Below are 22,774 nucleotides of genomic sequence, written 5' to 3'. Positions count from 1 at the left end.
TATTATCACTTCATCGATTACTGAGCTGTGTTTGAGTACCCCTATAGTATCAAATAGTATCATTTTTTTTTTTAACAAAAAGTAAACTGCATTAAACTTTGTTAATACTATTCACTACATTTTACAATTTATTGAATTATATATTACATATGATGTTGGTACTAGACATCTAAAAGTCTTGTACAAATATATTGACAAAACTTCATTTAAGAATATGTTTCTACACGTTTTGGTTTTGTAAAATATTTTTTAAATGGAGTTTTATATCAATTTTTCATGAGAAATTAATGTTAATTAGTACTAGGCTGTATCAAATAATATAACTAGTTATGATTGGAAGATTACTTCAGTTCAGTACGAAAAGTTGTGCCTTAATAGCAAAAATAAGATCTAAACATATCTAATATATATTATAAATATATAATATTATCGCACTATTATTTAGTGTTGTTTTAGTTTAATTTAAAGAATTTTTAATATTCAAATTTTAGAATATATTACTGTTTTTTTATATATCTTATAAAATTCTGAATAAATTTTGTATTTACTTTTGATTTGTCTAATCTATAAAATTATGGTGTTTTAAAAATATGAATATATTTGTGCTGTTTTCACACAATATATTTCAAGGTAAACTATGTATAGCTTACCCCCTTGTGCTAACGTCATTTCGACTTCTTTTCAATGTTGCTTTCCCGAATTTCATTTCGATTTAGTGCACTCTTTCTGACAACTGTTTTTCATTGAGTCTCTTGCCAAAACATTCCTATGCAAGTGAGAGAAACAATTTTGGAAATTAAACTATTCATTGTTGGTCTTTAACGTGGCAGCGATGTAGTGATTTCGGAAAAAGTTCATAAGATTTATAAGAAAAAGTGTTATTTCTAAAGTAAATAATTGTACTTGTTTTTAAAAATAAAAAAATGTTTTATAAATTTCTAAAGAAAATAAATGCAATTAAAACTAGTGACAATAATTGAAATATTCTTTTCTTCTTCTGGTTCCCCTAAGTCGCTTCTCTTCGTGTCGCCATCGTAATTTTTTTTTCTTTTTCTCGACTTTTCGTGCTTTTTATGACAGACAAAATTATCGGTCGTGAAGAATAATTAAATATTGTTTAAAATAAAATTTAAGTTGAAAAAGCTAAAAATACTGAACGGAATTTGTACAAAAAATAAATTTGTGAATATATACGAAATGTTAAAAATACGAAATTAAGAAATTTATCGTGTTTTAATCAGACAATAAATCTGAAATTGTGATTTTTATATTTCCAATATGCTCTTCAAGTGAAATATATATAGTATGTATTAAAAACGTTTTGGATGTATATATTAAATCAATTACTACACGGTCTACTAGTTTTCAACTTCATATAAAATTGTATGATGAAACTCAACAACCTTGGAACACCGTAATGGCGTTTTTTGGGGGAATTCCAATCACAGCTGCTTCTCTTCTAGTCTGTTGCTTCTTTTGTGTCTTATTTTAAGCAATGTACGAATAAGGATTTTATCATCTAAGTATTCAAAGTAGGTCACTTCTAATAGAGACCTATATAGGAACAACCACTCTAATTACACATATTTAGAAAATATGTGTTTGATTTCGTAAGGTAGTTTCAAATATAAAAATGCTAGTCTAATTTCTAATAGATCAACCACCAACAATAAAATTGGTATTATTTAGATTTTTATTATCTATGATTGTAATTTAAACAAGTTTTTTATATAATACATAAAATAAATATTTAGTGTTTCGATCAATAAATTAATGTTCTAAAAATACCCAACGACGACGATTTCTTTATTAATAAAACTATGCTTTTTTATGTGGTTTTTGTATAAAATTCGTCCACTTATTCTATATGTACACACACACAAACATGTTTTTTGTATTGTGAGATTCAACCTAACCTCTTCCTAATATTTGAGGTCAATGCAGAGGAAATAGGTATGGTATTAGTTCAGATTAAAATTTCAATTTTAAAATGCAACATTTTTGTAAGCTAAATGAACATATTTTTCGGAATTAATTTTATAGACGAAATCACACATTAAATGTAATACTTCTATTCTTTTATAAAATATCAGAAATGTTAACTGTGTTAATAACATATATAGTAGTAGTAAAAAATTGAAGAAGTGAAAGTATTGTGTGCTCTATGGCGGTGCAACATTTTTTCCATATTACCTCCCCCCAATTCTCTCTTCCTGTTATAAAATCCAAAATGTACATGTTTGTTGCTGCTTTAATTGTGTTTGCCACTCTCGCAATGTTGTATTTCACCGCCCTTCACTACACTTAATCAATCGTTATTCGTTTGTCTCGGCCACTGGTTGCCGACGTCAATTTTAAATGTGAACGCAAATACCGCTTCTCTTCAACAATTTTTATGTTTTTTTTATATTTTTATTTTTGCTTTTTTTTTCATACATTAGTAAAATTTCGACTCAGTCTTCTTTCTCTTCGGTTTTGCAATGCACCAAACTCTTCAACATCTTAAATAATAATGTTGTTGGGTTCAACATACAAAAATCCAAAATTCCATTCGTTGTTAATGTCGTCTTGAAAACACACACTTGTGAGGTGTTGTTGCCCCTCTTTAACCCTCATCTAGTTTAAACTTTTTCTGTATAACAAATGTGTTTAAACAATAAATTGTATTAAAATTAAATAATTTTTAACTTTAAATTTGCTCTCTGTTGTTTTAATTTTTTTTTTTTCTTTTTATTTTATTTTATATACATATATAACATTTTTGCTACGATTATTACCATTGCCTACCCCTTGTCTTACCTTCCTTTGCTGCTGTCTTCGTTTCTTTGTTTTACTATTTCTGTGTAGTGTTTTTGTATAAGAGTTTGCTTTTGGATATGTGTAATTGGAATTGGTGGCATTGATTACCGTAATATCTTGTCTATATGCGTTTGTTATTTCTTGTTCAACTACTAATGTATGTGATTGTAGCGATTCGATTTTCAGTAAGACCGTCGCTAGACCGTTGCTTTGTTAGCTCGTAAACTAACCACAAATACCTACACTAGAGCAAATACAAACCTATGAATATAATTAAAATTCGTCAGTTACCGATTTCCTTGTTTAGTTCACTTTTTTCTTTTTTGCTTTTTTACTTTTTTGCTTTTTTGCTCGAGTGTTAACGTTTATTTCATTTTGATATCATTTGCTTTAAATTTTTCCTCTTCTTTCATAAAATATATTCGTTAATATTTAAATAGCTTTAAGGTAATTGGTTCAATCGTTTTGTAATTGTATCGTTCGCATTTTAACGTTGCAGATACATATTTGTTGTATTTATATATAATAATGTGTGTATGAATACTTTTATATATAAATATTTGTATTGCTGTTTGCTAAATAAGTTTTGCATAAATTTTTTTTAATATTGTGAGTGAGATTAGTATTAAAAGTTGTCCATTTTTATTTATTTGAGGAGTGCATAAAAATTATTATTCAGCTTATACACAAAAAAAAAATCATATCGTAAAAACTCGATAAAAATTTAATTTGTTTCTATTAATTTAGAGTTTTGAATATTTTTTCTGTACTTTATGTTTTGACAATTTATATATAGACACAATAGACACAAACATAAGAAACATTTGGGATATTTAATTGTATGGCAATACATGTTTAAACTATCGCATTTAACAGAGAAAATGTGGTGAAATAAGTGTCACTTTTCATATAAAATCCATACAAAAATATGCTAATAAGATTTGATAATTGTATGTGTAAAAAAATCTGACAGTTGTCATCTTGAAAAATTAGAGATTTCTTTTGTCCAAGTTTAAAGACTTCACTTTTACTTGAATGGAGGAGGAGTCCTGTTTTGCGGCGTTGTTTGTACGCTGATCTCTATTTTGCATATGAATAACGCTAATAATCCGTGGTATCAAAACAGGCCATTAATTGAGCTTAAGCACAAGGCTACCACTCCAACCAAACCTAACCATATGTAAAAATAGTATTAATATAGTAGTTGTTAAAATGCTATTTATTCTTAGGTGTGTTTCCTTAAAACAATTTGAGTCTGTTAATATTATAGTAATAGTATCCGTAAAAATATTGTCGGAAATGTAGGCTTGAGAAAATATGAACGAAACAAGCAAATACTCAGATAATTAAGCCAAAGCAAAGAGTACATATCATTCTAAAAGTCTCGATTATAATTATTAAGAAAATAATGCTACATTTTTTTTTTGTTGCAAAAATTGACCTTATTCATCAATATAGTAGACCTTTTATATAAGTCTTAAAATTACATTTGATAATGATATGATATCATTGTTAAAGTAAATTTGATAATATGGAACATTCTTTTAAGATCTATGAATAGATATAATGAATACGAAAATAATTTGAATTGTAATTCATACAATTTGACATTGATTATTGATATTGGCTACATTGTCTTGGTAAAAAAGCAGTTTTTATTCCCAATCATCATCATCATAAGAGTTACAATTCGGGGTGAGCTTTAGCTACATCAACCTGTTCCTCTATTCTGCTTTGCATGTTGTTTTAGACCTCCAATTTTGGAAACCAATTTTTCTGATGTCGTCGATCACGTTCTACCTTTGCTGCTCTCTTCCGGCATTCTTATGACGTGCCCGATCCATCTCAAGCGCTGTGACTTTGCGAATTTTACAGCATCTTCATCGTTACAAAGTTATAGTAGTTCTGCGTTCGTGCGCCTACAAAATTCTTCGTGGTTCAGGCAAATGGGACCGTAAATCCTTCTCAGCACCTTCCTTTCGAAAGCTCTGATTTAGCTCAATATAAAACTAATTTTTCTCAATATAAAACGTATTGATCACCCAATATAAGATTAGCTATTAGTACTTTCGTCTTTGTACAGGTAATCTATAAATAATTCTTTGTATACATCCTAAAATACTAAGGCCAGCTATAACCTTACGAATTTTGCACTTTTGATTATTGTAGATTGAACTCCACCGACTGCTCTTCTAATTTGCTGACTGCACTTTTGTATTCTATATGTAGTATGGAAATCAAGTTTAATATATTTTTATATAAGAACGTAACAAATCTCGTTTATCATCATTGACACACACACTTTATTTTGGCCATTCTAATAAAGTTCCATCTGTTACAATAACACTTATCACCTGAAATCGCTATCAACATGATATTATTTATATTTAAACTGTTAGTAATCTTCCTAATTCTTTTTTAAGTGTTTAAAATGATTTTTTGCAACATTTTTGTTTTTTCGACTAACTATGCTTAATGCTTAGCATTATAACCGTTAGCATTATTTCGACAGAGCAGATAACGTCACACGGAAGACATCATAAAAAAAAGTGATTAATTAAAATCCAAATCTTTCATTATTTTTTAACTAGTATTTAGTTTCACTCAAATATCTCTTACTTAATAATTCTTAACCAGAATGTCATGAAAACTTAATGTGTGTTGTTTGAAGGTTGTCATCTGTTTATAATCAAAAATCATATAAATTTTCACGAGCACAATTAATGTTCAAATGTGTTTTCATATAAGTCTCAGGTCCATATACCAAGCATAACTATGCTATTTTTCCATCGTAATTCTAATAAAACTTTTATAATTGTGTTATATTTAGCAAACTTTAACTTAATAAAACAATTAAGAATGATGGTTTTATATCAAAATTATAAGGACAATATAAACAAAAAATGTTTTATTTACCATTTAAAATAAAGTAGCATTTAAAACACTCACCGGTAAAATCAGATCCCGATATATTGTGTGCACAATATAATTAAAATACGTACATTGAACTTTTCGTTTGCGATTTCAGCAAATTTGTTATGTCTGGAACGAAACATTCGTTTAATTACACATTTTATATATGAATTTTGTTCATTATTTATTAATATACTTTAGCTGATCTTATAATTGGACCATAAGACTCTTAAAGACTATTAATTCAAAGCATCATTGCATGAACTCTTTGTAAAGATTAGAATAGTATTAAGTTTGGAATCGCTAAACAAGATGTGTCAAATATTTGGACTGGCTTTTAAATTTTATTTTTTTTAACTTTTAATATATTTTAAGACTAAAAAATTGTACTTGTCCAAAAATTCACATACATATATACTACTTGTCATATTTTTATAATAAAAACACTATCTTCTTTAATATAATATATACTATACATTTATAGCGGATGTATGGTATATACTGCTATATTCTTGTAGTAAGATTTAAAACATTTATTATCTGACATTTTATATTTTATTGAAGTGACATAAATTGAAAAAGAAATTTATCTTATACAGAATATTACTTGAATTCACTTTTAAATCATATTTGACAATTCTAAGATTATTGTCATTTAGAACTAATATATATATATATATTTCACAAAACAACTTAATTTTTTTGTTTATCTAATCAATATATTAAATGCTATTTTATTTCATAAATGTTAGTCACTACTTCCTTGATAAAGTAAATTAAATGGGCGGGTTCGTTCTATAGATACTTTTAATATTGTTATTGAACGGTGGATATATTTAAATTTATGTTCTAAAGAACATCTTCAATTGTCGTAAATTGATAATCAAATAATCAAAATGTTCGTAAATTGAACAAAAAAATATAGTCTATAGAGGTTATATATATCTGTATTATAAATATAAAAATTTTAATACAAAAACTTGAAAAAGTTTGTATTTTTGGTAATACTATATACTATGCATTTTTAGAGTACTCCCGTTGTTACAGAAATTGCCTGTTTAATAATGGCTTAAACATAGTTACCATCGTATCAATTTTCACAGTGTTCATATAAAATTATTCTATATCTTGAACTAGAGTTGGGGAATACAAGTTAACTTGCACTTATCTTTAATTCTAAATAAATCTAAATCTAATAAATTGCTGTTTCGACCTGGTAGTTTATATACAATTTTGTTGTATTTTTTCTTCATATTGTGTAATCATGTCGTATTACTCATTGAAAATTTTATTTCGAGTAATCTCGTAACAGTGTACGAAGCTATATTTTACTTATTGTTCATAGTATATGACAAAACATAATACTAAAATTTTACTAAAAGAAAATAAATTACAAAAAATGATTGTTTTTTATTTATCAATTTCTTTTGCAATATAATAATAATCCATATATCCCTTATAACCCGTGTTATTAATAGTATTTGACATGTGAATATTATAAAATGCATAAAGAATTGAAATTGTATTATATATACATTTTACGTACAAATTCCATTATTCTTTGGAAAACTATTTTGTGTCTAATTGCAGATAACTTTTTAAACATGCAAATATTTAACCAAATATATATATATATATATTAAATATTTAAACATTATTCTAATCTAAACATAATTTTAGCCAATACTAACTTACACCTGGGGGAGTGCGAAACTGTCACATATCAATTACTGAATCAAATTTTGGATTTCATTTCATAATATTACCAATGAAATTTTAGAGCTGTTGCGATTTTTCAATTACTCGTAAAGAATTAAATGATTATTTTCATGGAACTGTGTTACTTAACTATGTGCTTGAATATTAATCTTCTAAATTTATGAATCTCAACTCAACTCACGTCATAACTCATATAAATTTAATTCAAAAGAGAAAAAAAATGAAATAGATTTCGAATCTATTCAAAATTCGTACAAGATGTATGTGAAAACTGTTGGTTTAAAATTTTTTTTTTTGTTGTGTAGTTAATACAAATCAACTAAACCTGGTCACGCTTCACAGTGGCTTAGTCTTGAGGTTTATATCAGATCCTAAGGGATCCATTTACGCCTGTAGGCCCATTGTGCTACCGTATAATTAAAAACCAAATGGTTAAAACCACTTAGAACCTTTTTTTTAAAGCTTATAATGCTATTTAGAGGGAGGTCTTGCAGTTCGCCAATATCCTTAAAAAAAAAAAGACTTGAGAGTGTTAATGCGGTACCGCGCATGTTCCGAACAGAAGCAAAAGTAATCCGGGAACATTGAGAAATTATACAATTCTTTTAGACAATTTACTACTTCGCTTCGAGTCAATAATACATATAAACTTCACTATATTATCTGAGATTTTCTTTAAACTGATGTAGTGCACTACTTTTTTGGCGTCAGGAATGATTCTTCTGTGTCCCCATTCTCTTCTCCCACTTCATTTTCCCCAACCATTACCTACCTACTGCTTACAGGTCCCAACGGGTTACAACAACAACAATAACAACTCTTCTGTGTAACCATGTGTGACTTGACTTGATTACTAACTCTTCTATTAAATTTTAAACTTATTAAATTTATGATGTTGCAGGATTTTTTTTTTTATTTCTCAAATGACTTCGAGGAAATTAAAAACGTAAACTGTTGGTAGTCGCAGGAAGAAAGTTTTGATATTTATATAAGAGCATTGATTATAATTTAGACGCGATTGCAAGGCTTGCTGAAAAGGATATGTTATGCAGAAAGTCATGGGCACGTCAAAATTGACGCTTTTTGGTCATGTCTAAAATGCATGTTAGGCGAAGAGTCATATCAGTATTGTTCATTTCCGATTTTTACTACTACTATTGTTCTTTTTTAAGTGTGCCTAAATTTAAAAAAAAAAAAGTAGATATGGTCACTTACAATTTCACACCATAAATGAACAGCATCAAACACTCATAGAAGTTGTAAAAATGTTAATTTATTATTATATTATAGTAATTGTTAACAATTCTTACAAAATTATATGTCTTTCGTTAAAACCGGGAAAATGTAAGAATTCGATTAGTGGCATATGACCTCTTGGGTGTGTTGCTTCCTGGTATTTTTTTTCTCCAAACTATATTAAAATTGTAGTAATTTGTTCCTAAAAGGCGCAAATTATAATATTTATTATTGAGCAGAAACACTGTTTTGACTAACGTAACGAGGTACACAAAGCCTCGTTATCACGACCAAATTTAAACTGACATTTTTTTTTTCAACAACAACAATTTTAATTTTGACGTGCCCATGACTTTCTGCATGAAATGGGCGTAATAGAGTATTTTTGTGTGGATATATAAGCACATACATATAAAAAATATTAGCATTTAGCCAAAATATTAGTAAAAGTACAAAATTGACATTTGTGATATGACTCTTTGAAACACTTGCCATGACTATTTGTCATATGGCTCATATGTATTTTTAAAGGAAGGAGTAAAAATACTATGTGTAATTGAAAACGTAACTCTTTCAAGATTTGTTCCAAACATACATCCAAACTAGTTCAACATGTAAGTGCAGCCATAGACAAAGCTTTGTCAGAAGACCGTATAAGATGATGAATTTACAAACAATCACATAAGTTACTTTTTTTTTCTCTGTTTAATAATAAATCCAACATTAGCCATTGTGAAAGACATATTATATTTATGTATATTTATGGCGTGATAATATTACATAAGAAATGTAACATATACTTAACATACAATTCACGAAGGTATGGTTAATGTGATATAGAAACTGCTTTTAGAAGATTCTTCAGAGGTGAAAATATTAGATAGAAAATATTATTTTTTATTCTTATTTAAAACTTTTTTTTTTTTATTACTATTTAAGAAAAGAAATTTTCGAAACGTGAGATATATCTAATCTGTGTAGGATTATTTTTTACTCTATAGTATATTAACAATATATTACATTAAAATCTATATAGCCTTGCTATGGTTTTATTTCTTCATGCAGGAATGAAAATTTATTCAATTTTGTTTAAGAATAAATTATATTATCTCCGAAATAATTGTTAAAAATTGTTTCTTAAATATTTAAATAGGATAAACTATCTTTAGACCAAACTATGCGTAAAATGCGTTCTTTTATTTTTCATTTATAGTTAAATATGTGGATTTTAATGCCTATAAATAATAATAATAAGTTGATTCCAGCTTTTCTTAATATGCCAAATATAAGAACGTAAATTAGTAAAACTAAGTTAGCTTTAGTTTTGTTGATACTTTCGTTGATATAGCTTACCATTTACTTAAAAAACTAAAAACTCAACACTTACTCGAATCTAACAGATCCAATGGTACTGTTGAAATTTTTAAAACTTGTTTAAATAAAAGCAATTAAGTTTTAATTTTTCTGATAATAAGCTAACTGTTTTATAAGACTTATAATTTTGTCATAATATAACTACATATTGTCATAGTTGGAGTCCCCTAAATCATGCCACCAAAAATTAGAAATCATGTTTCCATAGAATTCTCCAAAGACGGGAGAATTTTGAAAATATACGGGTCTTTTAATCTCCATAGTTTATGTTATAGAGAAAATTCAAAATTTAAAACCACCTAAAAACTGTGGCGAAGCTTAGAGTGTTGTTTAGTGGAAGGTCTTGTAATTGATTAAGATCGTCAAGGAAAAGATGGGTCCTAAAATATTGAGTGGCCGCCATGCACTAAACTGGGTAAAGAGGAGTAGATGGAAAGCATTTTCATCTTCTTCCCCACAGCTGCGATAGGTATGATCTTTTAGCATGGTTCCCTAGTCTGCACTAATCTGTATTAATCTCCATAACAAACTGTCAATTTTTGTAAATCTAGACCTATGTCATTTACTATAATTGAACTTATCGTTAAAGATATTTTATTTTCCATGAAATAATTGATCTGTTTCATATTATTGCAAACCTCAATCTGCGAAACACAATATCTACGCAATAAAAGTCATTTGGTTCAAGGTCAACTATATTGTATACACCTTGATTTGATCTTGAAAATGACGTCTAATTGATTGTTTTCGATTTGTATACGCACTTAGGAGGATCTCAGTATCGATATTTTCATTATTACATTTAAGTTTTTGACAGGTTTGATTCCTAAGAATCAAATCATTTGAGCAGAAGTTTTTATTTTGATTTTAAATAGTAAGTTCTGGAGATAATAGGTTATGTTAACCGTAAATATTTAATATTTTATGTAAAAAATTTGAACCATAGAAATGGACCATTAAACTGTGTATCTTTAGTATACACAAATACAATTTTGTCAGGTATCTGAAAAAAAATGACAGCTGTGACATTTAAAGTGTATATAGTATTGATTTGATCACTTTTTTTGCTTAAGGTTATTTTTCACATTAAATATCATTAAAGACAAAAAACCCTTTGTAAAGGAGTTCAAAAACTGAGTCCATTGCAGGTAAATATAATAGAGGGACAGACACTGCTAAATAAACTTAACTTGCTAAATTGAGCACTAATATATTGATATATTGTGGAGTAAAATAATAGAATATATAATAAAATTTATTTATATAATATTTATAAATAAAATTATAAATTTAATATTAATTTATTATATAAATAAATTTTATATTGTATATATTTTTGTATTGGGGAAAATATGACAAATGGTGCTATACTGTGAAGAAATTTCAAAGCGTTTTAAAATTATTAAGTGAAGATAATTCGTAGTCAGTCGGTAAGTGACTTAGACTTATAGTCTCGAGTTTCTTGGTTTCTTGCAATTTTTTGGAACGTATTATTATATGATGACAGCTGGCACAATAGATCTTTTAGATCGCAGTGTACTATCCCTGTTTCATAATTATAGTAATATTTGATGATAAATCTTACTTTTCCGTTTTTTGCTATATATTTATTTAACTTAAAACTACTTGATGTTTCGGAACAATTAATTATAAAATTGTTATATATTTGAACTTATTCAAAACACTGAATTTCAACAATATTTTAGTATTATTTTAATATTAAAAAATAAATGTGTTTGTCTGTCCATTCATTTGACTCTGTCTCAATCGTCGTCATGGGTATTTCTAATTTTTATAGCCTTAAAAACATGAAGCGCAATTCGTATATTAAATAGTAAAAAAGATCACTACAGGTCAAAAGTCCGTTTTAAATTTGACAGGTACATAGAGTGCTGGTTGAGGGAAAAATTACACGGTGTTCCAAGAATATATAATTTATTATTACTAAATAACTTTCAAATAAATAAATAAAAAAAAAGTGAAATATATTAAATAGAGTTTTTATAAGAACAAAATAAAATCGTGAAAATATTTTGTCGTTATAAAACAATTATTGAGAAAAAAAATCAAAAAAAAAAAAAAATGCTGAGTTGCGAACTTCTCGAAAGCATTGACTGACGACTTGATGATTGTATATAAAAAATATATTGTTTAAAAATAAATGAATATAAAGTTTAATGAATGCACAAGTTTGGTTTTTTCCCGTTTTTAAGTTACTTATGAAAAAATAAATATGTAACACTAATAAAAATTATTGTATTATATTAAAAGCAACTGTGCATACACACCAGTTTAAAATGAAGAAAGACATGTAAAAATATGGTACGAATGCAATAAAAAAATAAAATAAAATAAAATAAAACTACGTGCAGTGGTAACAAAAATCGCGATTGATCGGGTGCGAAAGCCAAGAGTTGGAAAGAGAGATAAAAATTGAGAAAAGCAGCTGACCAAAGCAGACGTGCAATAAGAATCAGCTGAGCGACATTTGTTGAATAATAACAGAACAAAGAAAAGAAAAAATGTGTAAAAATAAATGTATCTTGTGGGGGAAAAAATTATAAGACAAAATACATAGTGAAAGACTAAAGACTACAACGCGAGTGCTTGGAAAAAGTTAAAGAAAAAAAAAAAAAAAGACACGAATAAGAAGCTAGCGACATAAATATGGGAACGTATGAAGAAAAGTTAAATCAAATATTTACGATATTTGTTATTTTTAATTAGATAAATAATATCGAAGTCACAAAAACAATATAAGCACTTTATATAGGCACACGACGCATATAAATTGAATAAAAGTGTTTATCATCAGCCAACAATCATTTAATTTAATTAAGAAACTATTTTCGTCCGAGACCAACTGAAGAAGAAGAGAAGATATAGCAAAATATTATTGCAACGACGAGTAAAAAAACGTTAACATATTTGGTAATAAAGACATCATCAACATCATCATCACTGTGACCTCTTTGTAGATCAACTGGTTGCAAAAACACAATTGATGAACCTCGTTTGTCTAAATTCTAAATATAAAAGCGTTATAAGAGAATTCGTCAATGTGTGAACATCGGGAAGGATACAGAATATAGTTATACGGGAGCATTTAAAATTGTAAATGTAAGTTTGTTGAAAATTTTTAAAATGTTTCCTAAATTTTACGTTTTTTAATTTTTCAGAAACAGTTTTCATAAATTTCAACATAACATTAAAAGACAGCAAACAGAAATTTAAATATTTTAGTTTTAAAATTTTATGATAAGTATATAAAATTCATATTTGAAAAAAAAAAAAAAATATGGTTTAAACACGTCAACAACAAAACAACATCGAACCAGAAAATCATCATTGAAAGAAACAACAAACGAATTGAAAGTTAATTATATTCGTATTGAGTATACGCGTTTCTCGTTCCATACACATATAAAATAAATAAAACCGAAAATATACTAAAATCACATAAACGTACAAATATAAGCACATGTGTATATAGATAGCACTATACAGAAAATATATATTATATGTAAAATACGTACTTATAAATGAATAAACTTCGAGGTCTTCCCAGCCACCCCCAGCATCTAAAAGTCAACGTAACGTCGTCAGGATCAATATAGTGGAAATCACTAAATAGAAAATAAAAGAAAAAGCAGCTAAATTCTACCAAAATCTGTATACAAAGTGCAACTATTAATTAGTATAAATTAGTATAATATAAGGTTGGTTTGTATTGATACGAATACAACAAGTACGAGTACGAGCAGCAAAGAACGTAAGAAATTTAAACAAACTATAAAAGAAAAAAGAAAATTGAAAATTATTATAATCATACAATTCCCCGTCAAATCGCCATATATTTAAGTCATAATAAACAGCCTACAGGTCTACGATCAATTTGTTTTTTTTTTTCTTCATCTAATTTCGTGAAATATTTACCTACACACATAAGCAACGTATACTATACCAATTTTATGAGAGTTGTTTAAAAAGATAATAAGGAAAAAGATAAATACGACACAAACAAGCTTGAAAGAGATAAACGCAAATTGCAAACTTGTTTTTTTTATTTTTTTGTTGTTTTTTTTTTTCGTTACAATAGCAGTTATACAAACAACAAGTGATACGAACAACGCACGTACCAAAAATTAAAATATTGAAACTAAAGCAGGCAGCGCAGCAACACTTGAAAGCGACTGACGACTCGTTTCGATTTCATTAAACCAGATACGATTTGATTAAAAAAATACCTTGAAATTAATTGTCTACACAATGTGATATAAAAAGAGAAGGAAAGAAAGAGAAAAAGTGATATTTGGCAGATATATAAAAATTATCACTAGTAATATCGATAACTTAAATTTAAAATTAAAATTATATGTAATATATATAATATATAAGTGAAAAATTAATTAATAAATTACACATTTAAGTGTTGACGAATAATCAACGAAAAAATACCCAACAAATTGTAAAACAGAAAATCTACAAGTGTGTGCACAAAAATACCACAAAACAACTTACACAGATGATTTTAGCAAAAACAAATATTGAGTCCCAAGCAAAGCAAAAAGGAGAACGACAAGCGTACAAAAAATATATAGTTGTCTCTTTTTAGTTCGTATGCATTAATGCCACAATACAACGACTAAGTTATATTTTGGTAGTAGTGACAGGCAGGCAGCAACAGTTAAAAGCAACACACTGCAGCAGCAGCCGAGTAAAATCCATGCCTACCTTAACCTAATTAAATATTCTTATTTTAAAAAAAGAAACTATTTTATTTCTTATTTATAAACAGTAAATCTTAAGAAATAATTTAAGGACGTAAACGATTTACCTACAGTTATCAGTGACAAAAGAATCTGTTCGTTCTATGTTTAATACAATTCGCAAACGGAATCAAATCTCTGCGCTCATCATCTAGTTATCATCTACGCAAATATAAATTTTATTATTTATTGAAAATAAATATATACATTATACTACAAAATAATAAACAAGTTATTTGTGAAAAGAAAGCTTTTATATTAAATATATAGCTAATGAACTGTATATGTGTGTGTGCGTGTAAATACATAAGCGAATTAAACTAAGGAAATTCCATTTGAAAAAGAATCACTTATATTATATACCCAGTTGAAAATTAAAAAATTAATATTGACGTGCCTATCCGCTACTCTACTGCATCGTCAAATTTCTTAAAAAAGTTTTTTGTTTTTACTAATGCGGAAGAGAAAATTGTAGGATCCCAAAAATTCCAATTATTACTAAAAAAAAACGAAGCAAATAAAACAGTGAGTAAATAAAATAGACTGTTAATTTAAAATAATTAATGAACTTGCATTTGCAGTAAATATCTATAAAGTAAAATAAAATCCTATAAAAAAAAAACTCCAGTTACTTATACGTCGTACAAGATTCTAAAAATAAGTTCTTGCACTGCAAATTTCAATTCCTAAAAAAAGAAGAAAACAACGATTGCTAGCAATAACTAAACATAACTACATAATAAGATATAAAATAAAAGTATATAATTGTTCCATCGACATCAATCCAGTCCAGAAATACGTCACTTTAAAAACATAAACAACATTAACGGCCAAAAAACAACAACTCCAATTCTTCCAAATACTTTTTTACTTCCCACAATAAATATATTTACGTTGAATATCTTCCAACCGAACAGGACTGGCAAGTGATTTTCTTTAAATATAATTTTTATTTGCATTGCGTTATGACAAATTCTATCGCTTCTGCAAAATGCCCTGCTCTATCGTCTGGAAACTATGGAATGTCACAAAATCGATTTACCGATGAAACTAAAGAATATATATTTGTAAAGCTAACTGATTCCGCATTTCGCGCCGTAGAAGAATATCAACGTAATAGAAATTCTACCTGCTTTGGAAATGGACAATGTGCTACCATCAAATTCATTGGTAACTCTGGGGTTATTGACATACCTACGCCAAATAATGGTGAAGGTAGAAAATTTGGTTTTGCTATCGATGATGTCGAAGGTTCTCTTGAATGTATACAGCAGCAACAAAATGAGCTCGACGTACTCGGTTCCTTGTCCTATCGCATGCGGATACAAGCTAATGATGACATTTATGATACAACACGCACTAAAATGGCCATCGCTGAGGAGACGGAGAAAAGTAAATGTATTCGTGAAATAAAACCAAATCAAACCGATATTGGCCGTAAGGTGAAGAAACCAGCGTCATCATTCAATCAAAATAATAATAATAACAGTAGTAGTTTTGTAAGCAAAAGCATCAATCGTAATAAATTAGGATCATTAAATAATTCTTCGCCATTGCATGCTACAACTATTAGTGGTGGTGGTGGTAACTCAAAATTTAGTAACATAACGTCCTCCCGATCTTCTCCAAATACTACAGGTGCAGGATTGAATGCGATAAATAGTAATAGTACCAACTCTCGTTACGGTAGTCATAATTCTACGTCGTCGTCAGGTACATCGTCAGGTCTCTATTCTCAAAACAATACTTCATCATTAACATCTGCTGCTTCTCTTTCATCTGCTCTTGCTTTTGGCGTTTCTAATGGTTATGCTTTTACTGGTTCTCCAAATGAATCATCAACAGCTAGTAAATCAAAAATAGCCAATGGAAACAATCACTTATCCGGTACAAACGCAAATCAGCGCGGAAACGGGAATATTGGTACAAAAGATCAAATAATTGGCAAGGGTACAAGTAATACAACTACAGGAAACAGTAAATTGCCTGATATTTCTAGACGAAAAATACGTGAAAGACTGGTACATCTGCTTGCCTTAAAGCCATTTAAAAAACCAGAGTTATATGATCGTTTACGAAATGAAGGTATTAAAGATAGAGAACGTTCCATCGTAAGCACCATTTTGAAAGATATAGCTGTAATGTCACGCGATAATACTTACAACTTACGTAGGCAGATCTGGAATGATGTTAATGAAAATTGGCCATATTACACAGAACAGGAACTACAACAATTAAAACGTAGAAAACCACAAAACTTAACACCGCCAGTCAGTTCTGATGCTGGCAGTTCAACGTCTGGCCAAAGTCCAACCTCAACTCATACAGGTAGTCCTCCACCTTTAGTTGGAAATGGTGTAAATGGTAATTTAAAACGTACTAGTCTAGATAATTACGATGACAACTATAGTACTGGCGTGCAACCAAAAAAACAACGAATAAGCCATTTTAAAAAGGATACAGCGGGTAGTAGTAATTATAATGCAGTGCGTTTGAATTATGGCAATGTAAATCAAGGCGCTCAAATAGGAAAATCGACATTATTTTCACCACTGAGTGGTAGTAATACACAAACAGTAGATGAGAATTCTGGAAATTCTGATTTAAATTATGGCATATTAGATAATGCTGATGACTTTATGTCCAATATTGATCATGGAAATAGTTATTTTAGCAACACTACAAGTCGAGTAACTAATAATAATAGAAAAACAAATGCCAATGCTGTAAATAATGTACAAGTAAATAAAAATGCGGACTTCACTAGAGATAAACGTGGTTCAGGCAGCAGTAGTAACTTCTCAAATACATCATACAATTACAATAACGAAACAAAATCTAAAGTTTCAAAAAGCTCTCCATTGCCATATGGTAATAATTTTGTACCAGAATCTAAATCGAAAAGCGACCGCAATAGTAATAATATAACAAATGCATTTCCACGCCAATCGCCTGCTTTTCAACAACAACAACAACAGCCGCAGCAGCAGCACCATCCACAACAACAACAGCAGCAGCATTATCAACAACAACAGCAGCAACAACAACAACAACACCAGCAACAGCATAACAATAAACAGCAACATCACAAATTATCTAACCATCATTCGCCTAAGATGCATATTCCAACTAATCCATTGGAAGAATCTAATATTTCCACAAATCGAGGTAACATATTAAAACATCAACAGACAACAAAATCTAATAGCAGATCAAAAAGACCTCCAACGCCTCCATTATCGCTACAACGGATCTACCAACAGCCAGAAAATATGTTGTCATGTTCTAATACACAACAGGAATTTAGTCAAGAGCATACGTTTCAAACCAGGCAAAACACACAACAGCATTGTTCACCAACACAAGAAATTGCCAAAGCTGTGTCATCATATACTTCAATGCCTTCCGATGATAATTTAGAGACACCAAGTTATAATTTCGACCATTATCAAGCTATAACTAGCATTGAAGAGCGACGACGATATAAGACTGATTTCGAAAGAGATTTCAAAGAATATCGCAGTTTGTTGGATCGAATTACTGCTGTAAATTTACGTTTTAGAGGACTAGCTGATCAATTGGATAACACACCTCAAGACTGTGCTGATTATGGAAGAATAAAAGAGCAAATAATTGCCGAATACTCCAGAATTGTTAATGAAGTAACGGTTCAAGAGGAAAAACGCCGTTTTAATTATCTACACGCCAAATTGGCTTATATTAAACAATTAGTAAGTGACTATGATAAGACTTTGACCAATGGTAATGTAAATGGAACTATGGATAATAATAATATTTCGGCTGATCACCATACAAACTCTTCGCAACAATCAAACTCTAATGCTAATACTGATAATATTATTTTTATGTCACGAAATACACGTCTTTCCCCAATGGTCGGCAGTAGTGAGAGTAACTCGCCACCACTATCTCATCAATACCACTCACAGTTTCAACAACAAAGTACGCGTTATGAGCACCATGACGTTGAAACGATACATAACGATCAACTTAACAATATTCGTCTTGCATCGCAATCGTCTCCCTCGCAAACAATCTATAATACCCACAATGATTCAGATTCGTCTGATGATTCGTCTGACTCAAACGATAACGACGATGAAGACGATGATGAATCGAATTATGAAGATGATGACCATTAACAGCAATTATAAAAACATGCAAACAAAAATTATAGAAATTTAAAAGAAAATTGTTATAATAAATATATATGTGTAATGAAATATATTTATATATACATATATAAATATATAAAGCAATCCTAATGCGGATTATTTTTTTACTAGTTTTAAAACTTATTGCATGTATATAAAATATACCATATAAAAAACATTATACAATAATTTTTTATAAAACATTTGTTAATAGCAATTGTGTAATAATTAGAATTAAGCATTATTATTATATAAAAAACTAAAAACAAACAGTAATTTAAAGTAATAATGTAGGTTTTGTTAAATAGCTTTTTATTTTTCTATTAATGTAAAATGTCGGATATTTTTAAAACGTTGGTTATTAAAAATAAAAAGCTGTGCAATTTTTATAAATTGAAAAAAAAAAATTTAAATAAGTTGTTTTATTTATGTAGCCAAAAATGTATATATGCAAGTCATGAAAACATCTTGCCTATTATTTGCAAAGAATATAAGTTTGAGGATAAATAATCATTTCTAATTTTAAATAACTATTTTAATATCGTTTTAATTATATTTATTAAAAATCTTTGTCTTTTGAATGGTTATATATTTTATGCTTTTTCTTACCAATATTTTATTAACTTTCTTTTTATTCGATTATAAAAAGCCTTAACAGAAGAATTTCAATTAAAAAAAAATATTTTTTATGTGTAATATAATTTGTAATGTTTACAATTAAATTATTTAAAAATGTTTTCTTTATAAATTTTTAGACAAAATTTTTGTTATATTTCTAAACAAATTTATATATTTTTTTATTTATTTTTTTAAGTTTTTTATTGGTATTTTTATATATATTTTTATATATATTTTTATATATATTTTTATATATCTTATTTTTATATATTTTATTTTATTGTATTTTATTTTTATATATTTTATTTTTATTTTTACATATTTTATTTTTATATATTTTATTTTTACATATTTTATTTTTATGTGTTTTATTTTTATATATTTTATTTTTATGTTTGTATATTTTATTTTTATATATTTTAATTTTATTTTTATATATTTTATTTTTATGTTTGTATATTTTATTTTTATATATTTTAATTTTATTTTTATATATTTTAATTTTATTTTTATACATATTATTTTTATATATTTTATTTTTATTTTTACATATTTTATTTTTATTTTTTCATTTTTTATTTTTATTTATATTTATTTTATTTTTATGTATTTTATTTTTATGTATTTTATTTTTATATATTATATAATTTTTATGTATTTATGCACTTTATTTTTTATTTTTTTTTAGAAGAGTAATTTTTTTTTCATTTACACTAAACTATTTCATTATGTTTTTAATTTGTTATTTAATTTATTTGTTTAATTTAATAAAAAAAAATTTTTTCTATCATTTTATATTTATTATATACTTTTTATTAGATTAAATATTTAAATTAATTTATGATTTTATACTTGAATATCTATAATTTCCTGTTTTAATATTTTTACTTTAAAATTTAGTTATTTAGTTTTTATTTACATATAATTTATTGCCGAAAAATTAATTATGTAAAAAATTCCAACTATATGCAACTTACATGTTGTAATAAATGAGTGACTGTTCTAAACTGGATATATTCCATGTTTAATCTAATTATTACACAATTTTATTTTATATGAAATTAATTTTAAGTCAACTACAATTACTTACTGTTAAATAAAAAGCAAAAAAGTATGTTAACAAAATGAAACAAAAATATATTTGAATTTAAAAATAAATTGTATAAACAATATATATAAATATATATATATATAATAGAAACGTACATATGTGACAAATTTACACGCAATGGGTTAATGAAAAAGCTATAACCGAAATATATTATGTACTATTTAAAAATTACAAATAAGAAAGAGAAAAATAGGCTTTAGGAACTTATTTGGGAAGAATATTATACTTTATTGTGTTATTCAGATATTCAAACTGCTGATTTTTAATTTTAATGCAAAACAAAACTAACATATCACGAGATAATTTGCCAAAATTTATTATTTCTAAACATTAAAAAACTCGCCTTTACTTTTAATATTTAAAATCTTTTTATGCAAACATTAACACTGAATACAATATTGATATATAATAATTAAGAAGACATCCAGAATTGAAGCTTAGTAGGATAGTCAGTAGCGTGGAATATTGTATAATAGAGATCGAAAAATTTTTAACAGTTATATTTATAGCATATATTTATATTGTGAATTAATTTCTAATTCAATCAATATATTTCATAAATATATTATAATACAATAGCTCTATTTTCCAACTTCGTATATAATGAATGGTTACTATCCATGCAATGCCATAAAAATGCACTGAAAAAAATTTAAAATAACAAATATTACATTAATCATTAAAATTGAATGAAATGAAATATCAGAGCATATGTGTCTAAATACAATATGTGTATATTTTTTAAAAATATATGCAGATGTATATGCATTTTGTTTTTTGTTATAATGACTTCAATTAACACTCATAATTGTGCATAATTTATCAAAACTGAAAATTGTTACTCTATTATTTAATTTTCTGATTTCGTGAGAAACGCTCCAATCAGCTGTTTCAACTTTGGTGTAAACCTGCTCAGCACTGCAATATTAAAACTGACAGGTTATTATGTGCTATAAGGTTGGGTCTACCCTATAATGAGATTTATCAAGGTTGTAGGTTTACGAATGAGTAGGAAACTGCTCTATCCCGTGTTTAGTGTCCATCATTGGCTAGAGAAATATGGAAAATCTTCCGGGTGAATTTTACTACCTGTTTTATAGGGCTGCAAAATTAGTGATTTGGCTAAGTTTATAGACTTATTAGAAGATTCGCTTATTTTCACTTAAATTAGGGAGTCCTGTGTTTCGACGTCGCTCGTACGCTGATCATTGTGATCAGTAGTTTCATAACTGGCCATTATTTAAGCTTCATGTGACTTTGGGCCATCCTAACTTAGCCTATATTTTATATATTATAATATATTTTATATGTTATAATCTATTTTATATATATTATAATATATTTTATATATTATAATATATTTTATATATTATAATATATTTTATATATTATAATATATATTATATATTATAATATAATATTATTTTATATATTATGATATGTATTATAATATATTTTATATATTATAATAAATTACCCACATATTTGTTACATTTAAATTGTTCTTCAGAAATTTTCCCCTTTAGGGTTTTATATTGCGGTTAGTTAGCACTTTTCTTTTTGGTTGCAACTCAGTTCTGGAAATTTGTTTTGTTTCCTTCCCAAAAACTGAATTTATGCTGGGTATACTTACACCGCAAAAACATGCGTAAGTGAAGCATTTATCTGAGAACGGCTGTGTATGAACTGAGTCGAATATTGACCATTTCTATGAATGAAGAGAAGTACTTTACTTAAAAATTAATGTGAGTTTTATTTGATATGTAGCCTGACATTTTTTGTATACACCTTATTTATATAGTTTATGTTATTTGGATTTTCTTTTAAATATTATATTATTGTGATAATTAATTTTTTTGTACATTAATTTTTTATATAGATGAGATAGTTGCATTACTAACCACATTATGTGCCTTATCGCTCATATCCATTGTGATATATAACTGAAATCCAAATGAACGCAACTTCAAATTTTAATTTGCACTACTCATCCACTTTATTAATGATAATTGCTCTAAAATTTTTTTTACTGTTATTTTATTTAATCATAAATTCCATAA

The 22,774-nt window shown here is 27.2% G+C and overlaps 2 protein-coding genes across 2 annotated transcripts in view; both read left to right on the top strand.

The window, feature by feature from the left end:
• Positions 1–22,774, top strand: part of LOC119668089 (chromodomain-helicase-DNA-binding protein Mi-2 homolog) — a 32,888-nt gene that overhangs the window by 1,330 nt on the left and 8,784 nt on the right. The window lies entirely within an intron of this gene.
• On the top strand, positions 675–19,035 carry LOC119668090 (RNA polymerase II elongation factor Ell). The gene is made up of 3 exons (XM_038077478.1): positions 675–889; positions 12,769–13,161; positions 13,221–19,035. Exon 3 carries the CDS (start codon positions 15,776–15,778, stop codon positions 18,971–18,973), a length of 3,198 nt encoding a protein of 1,065 aa, XP_037933406.1. The 5' UTR covers positions 675–889; positions 12,769–13,161; positions 13,221–15,775; the 3' UTR covers positions 18,974–19,035.

Source organism: Teleopsis dalmanni, chromosome 1 (genome assembly GCF_002237135.1).
Source record: "Teleopsis dalmanni isolate 2A chromosome 1, ASM223713v2, whole genome shotgun sequence".
In the NCBI taxonomy this organism is placed as follows: domain Eukaryota; kingdom Metazoa; phylum Arthropoda; class Insecta; order Diptera; family Diopsidae; genus Teleopsis; species Teleopsis dalmanni.
Note: the sequence above shows the minus strand (reverse complement) of the source record. Positions and strands in the feature narration are given on the sequence as shown.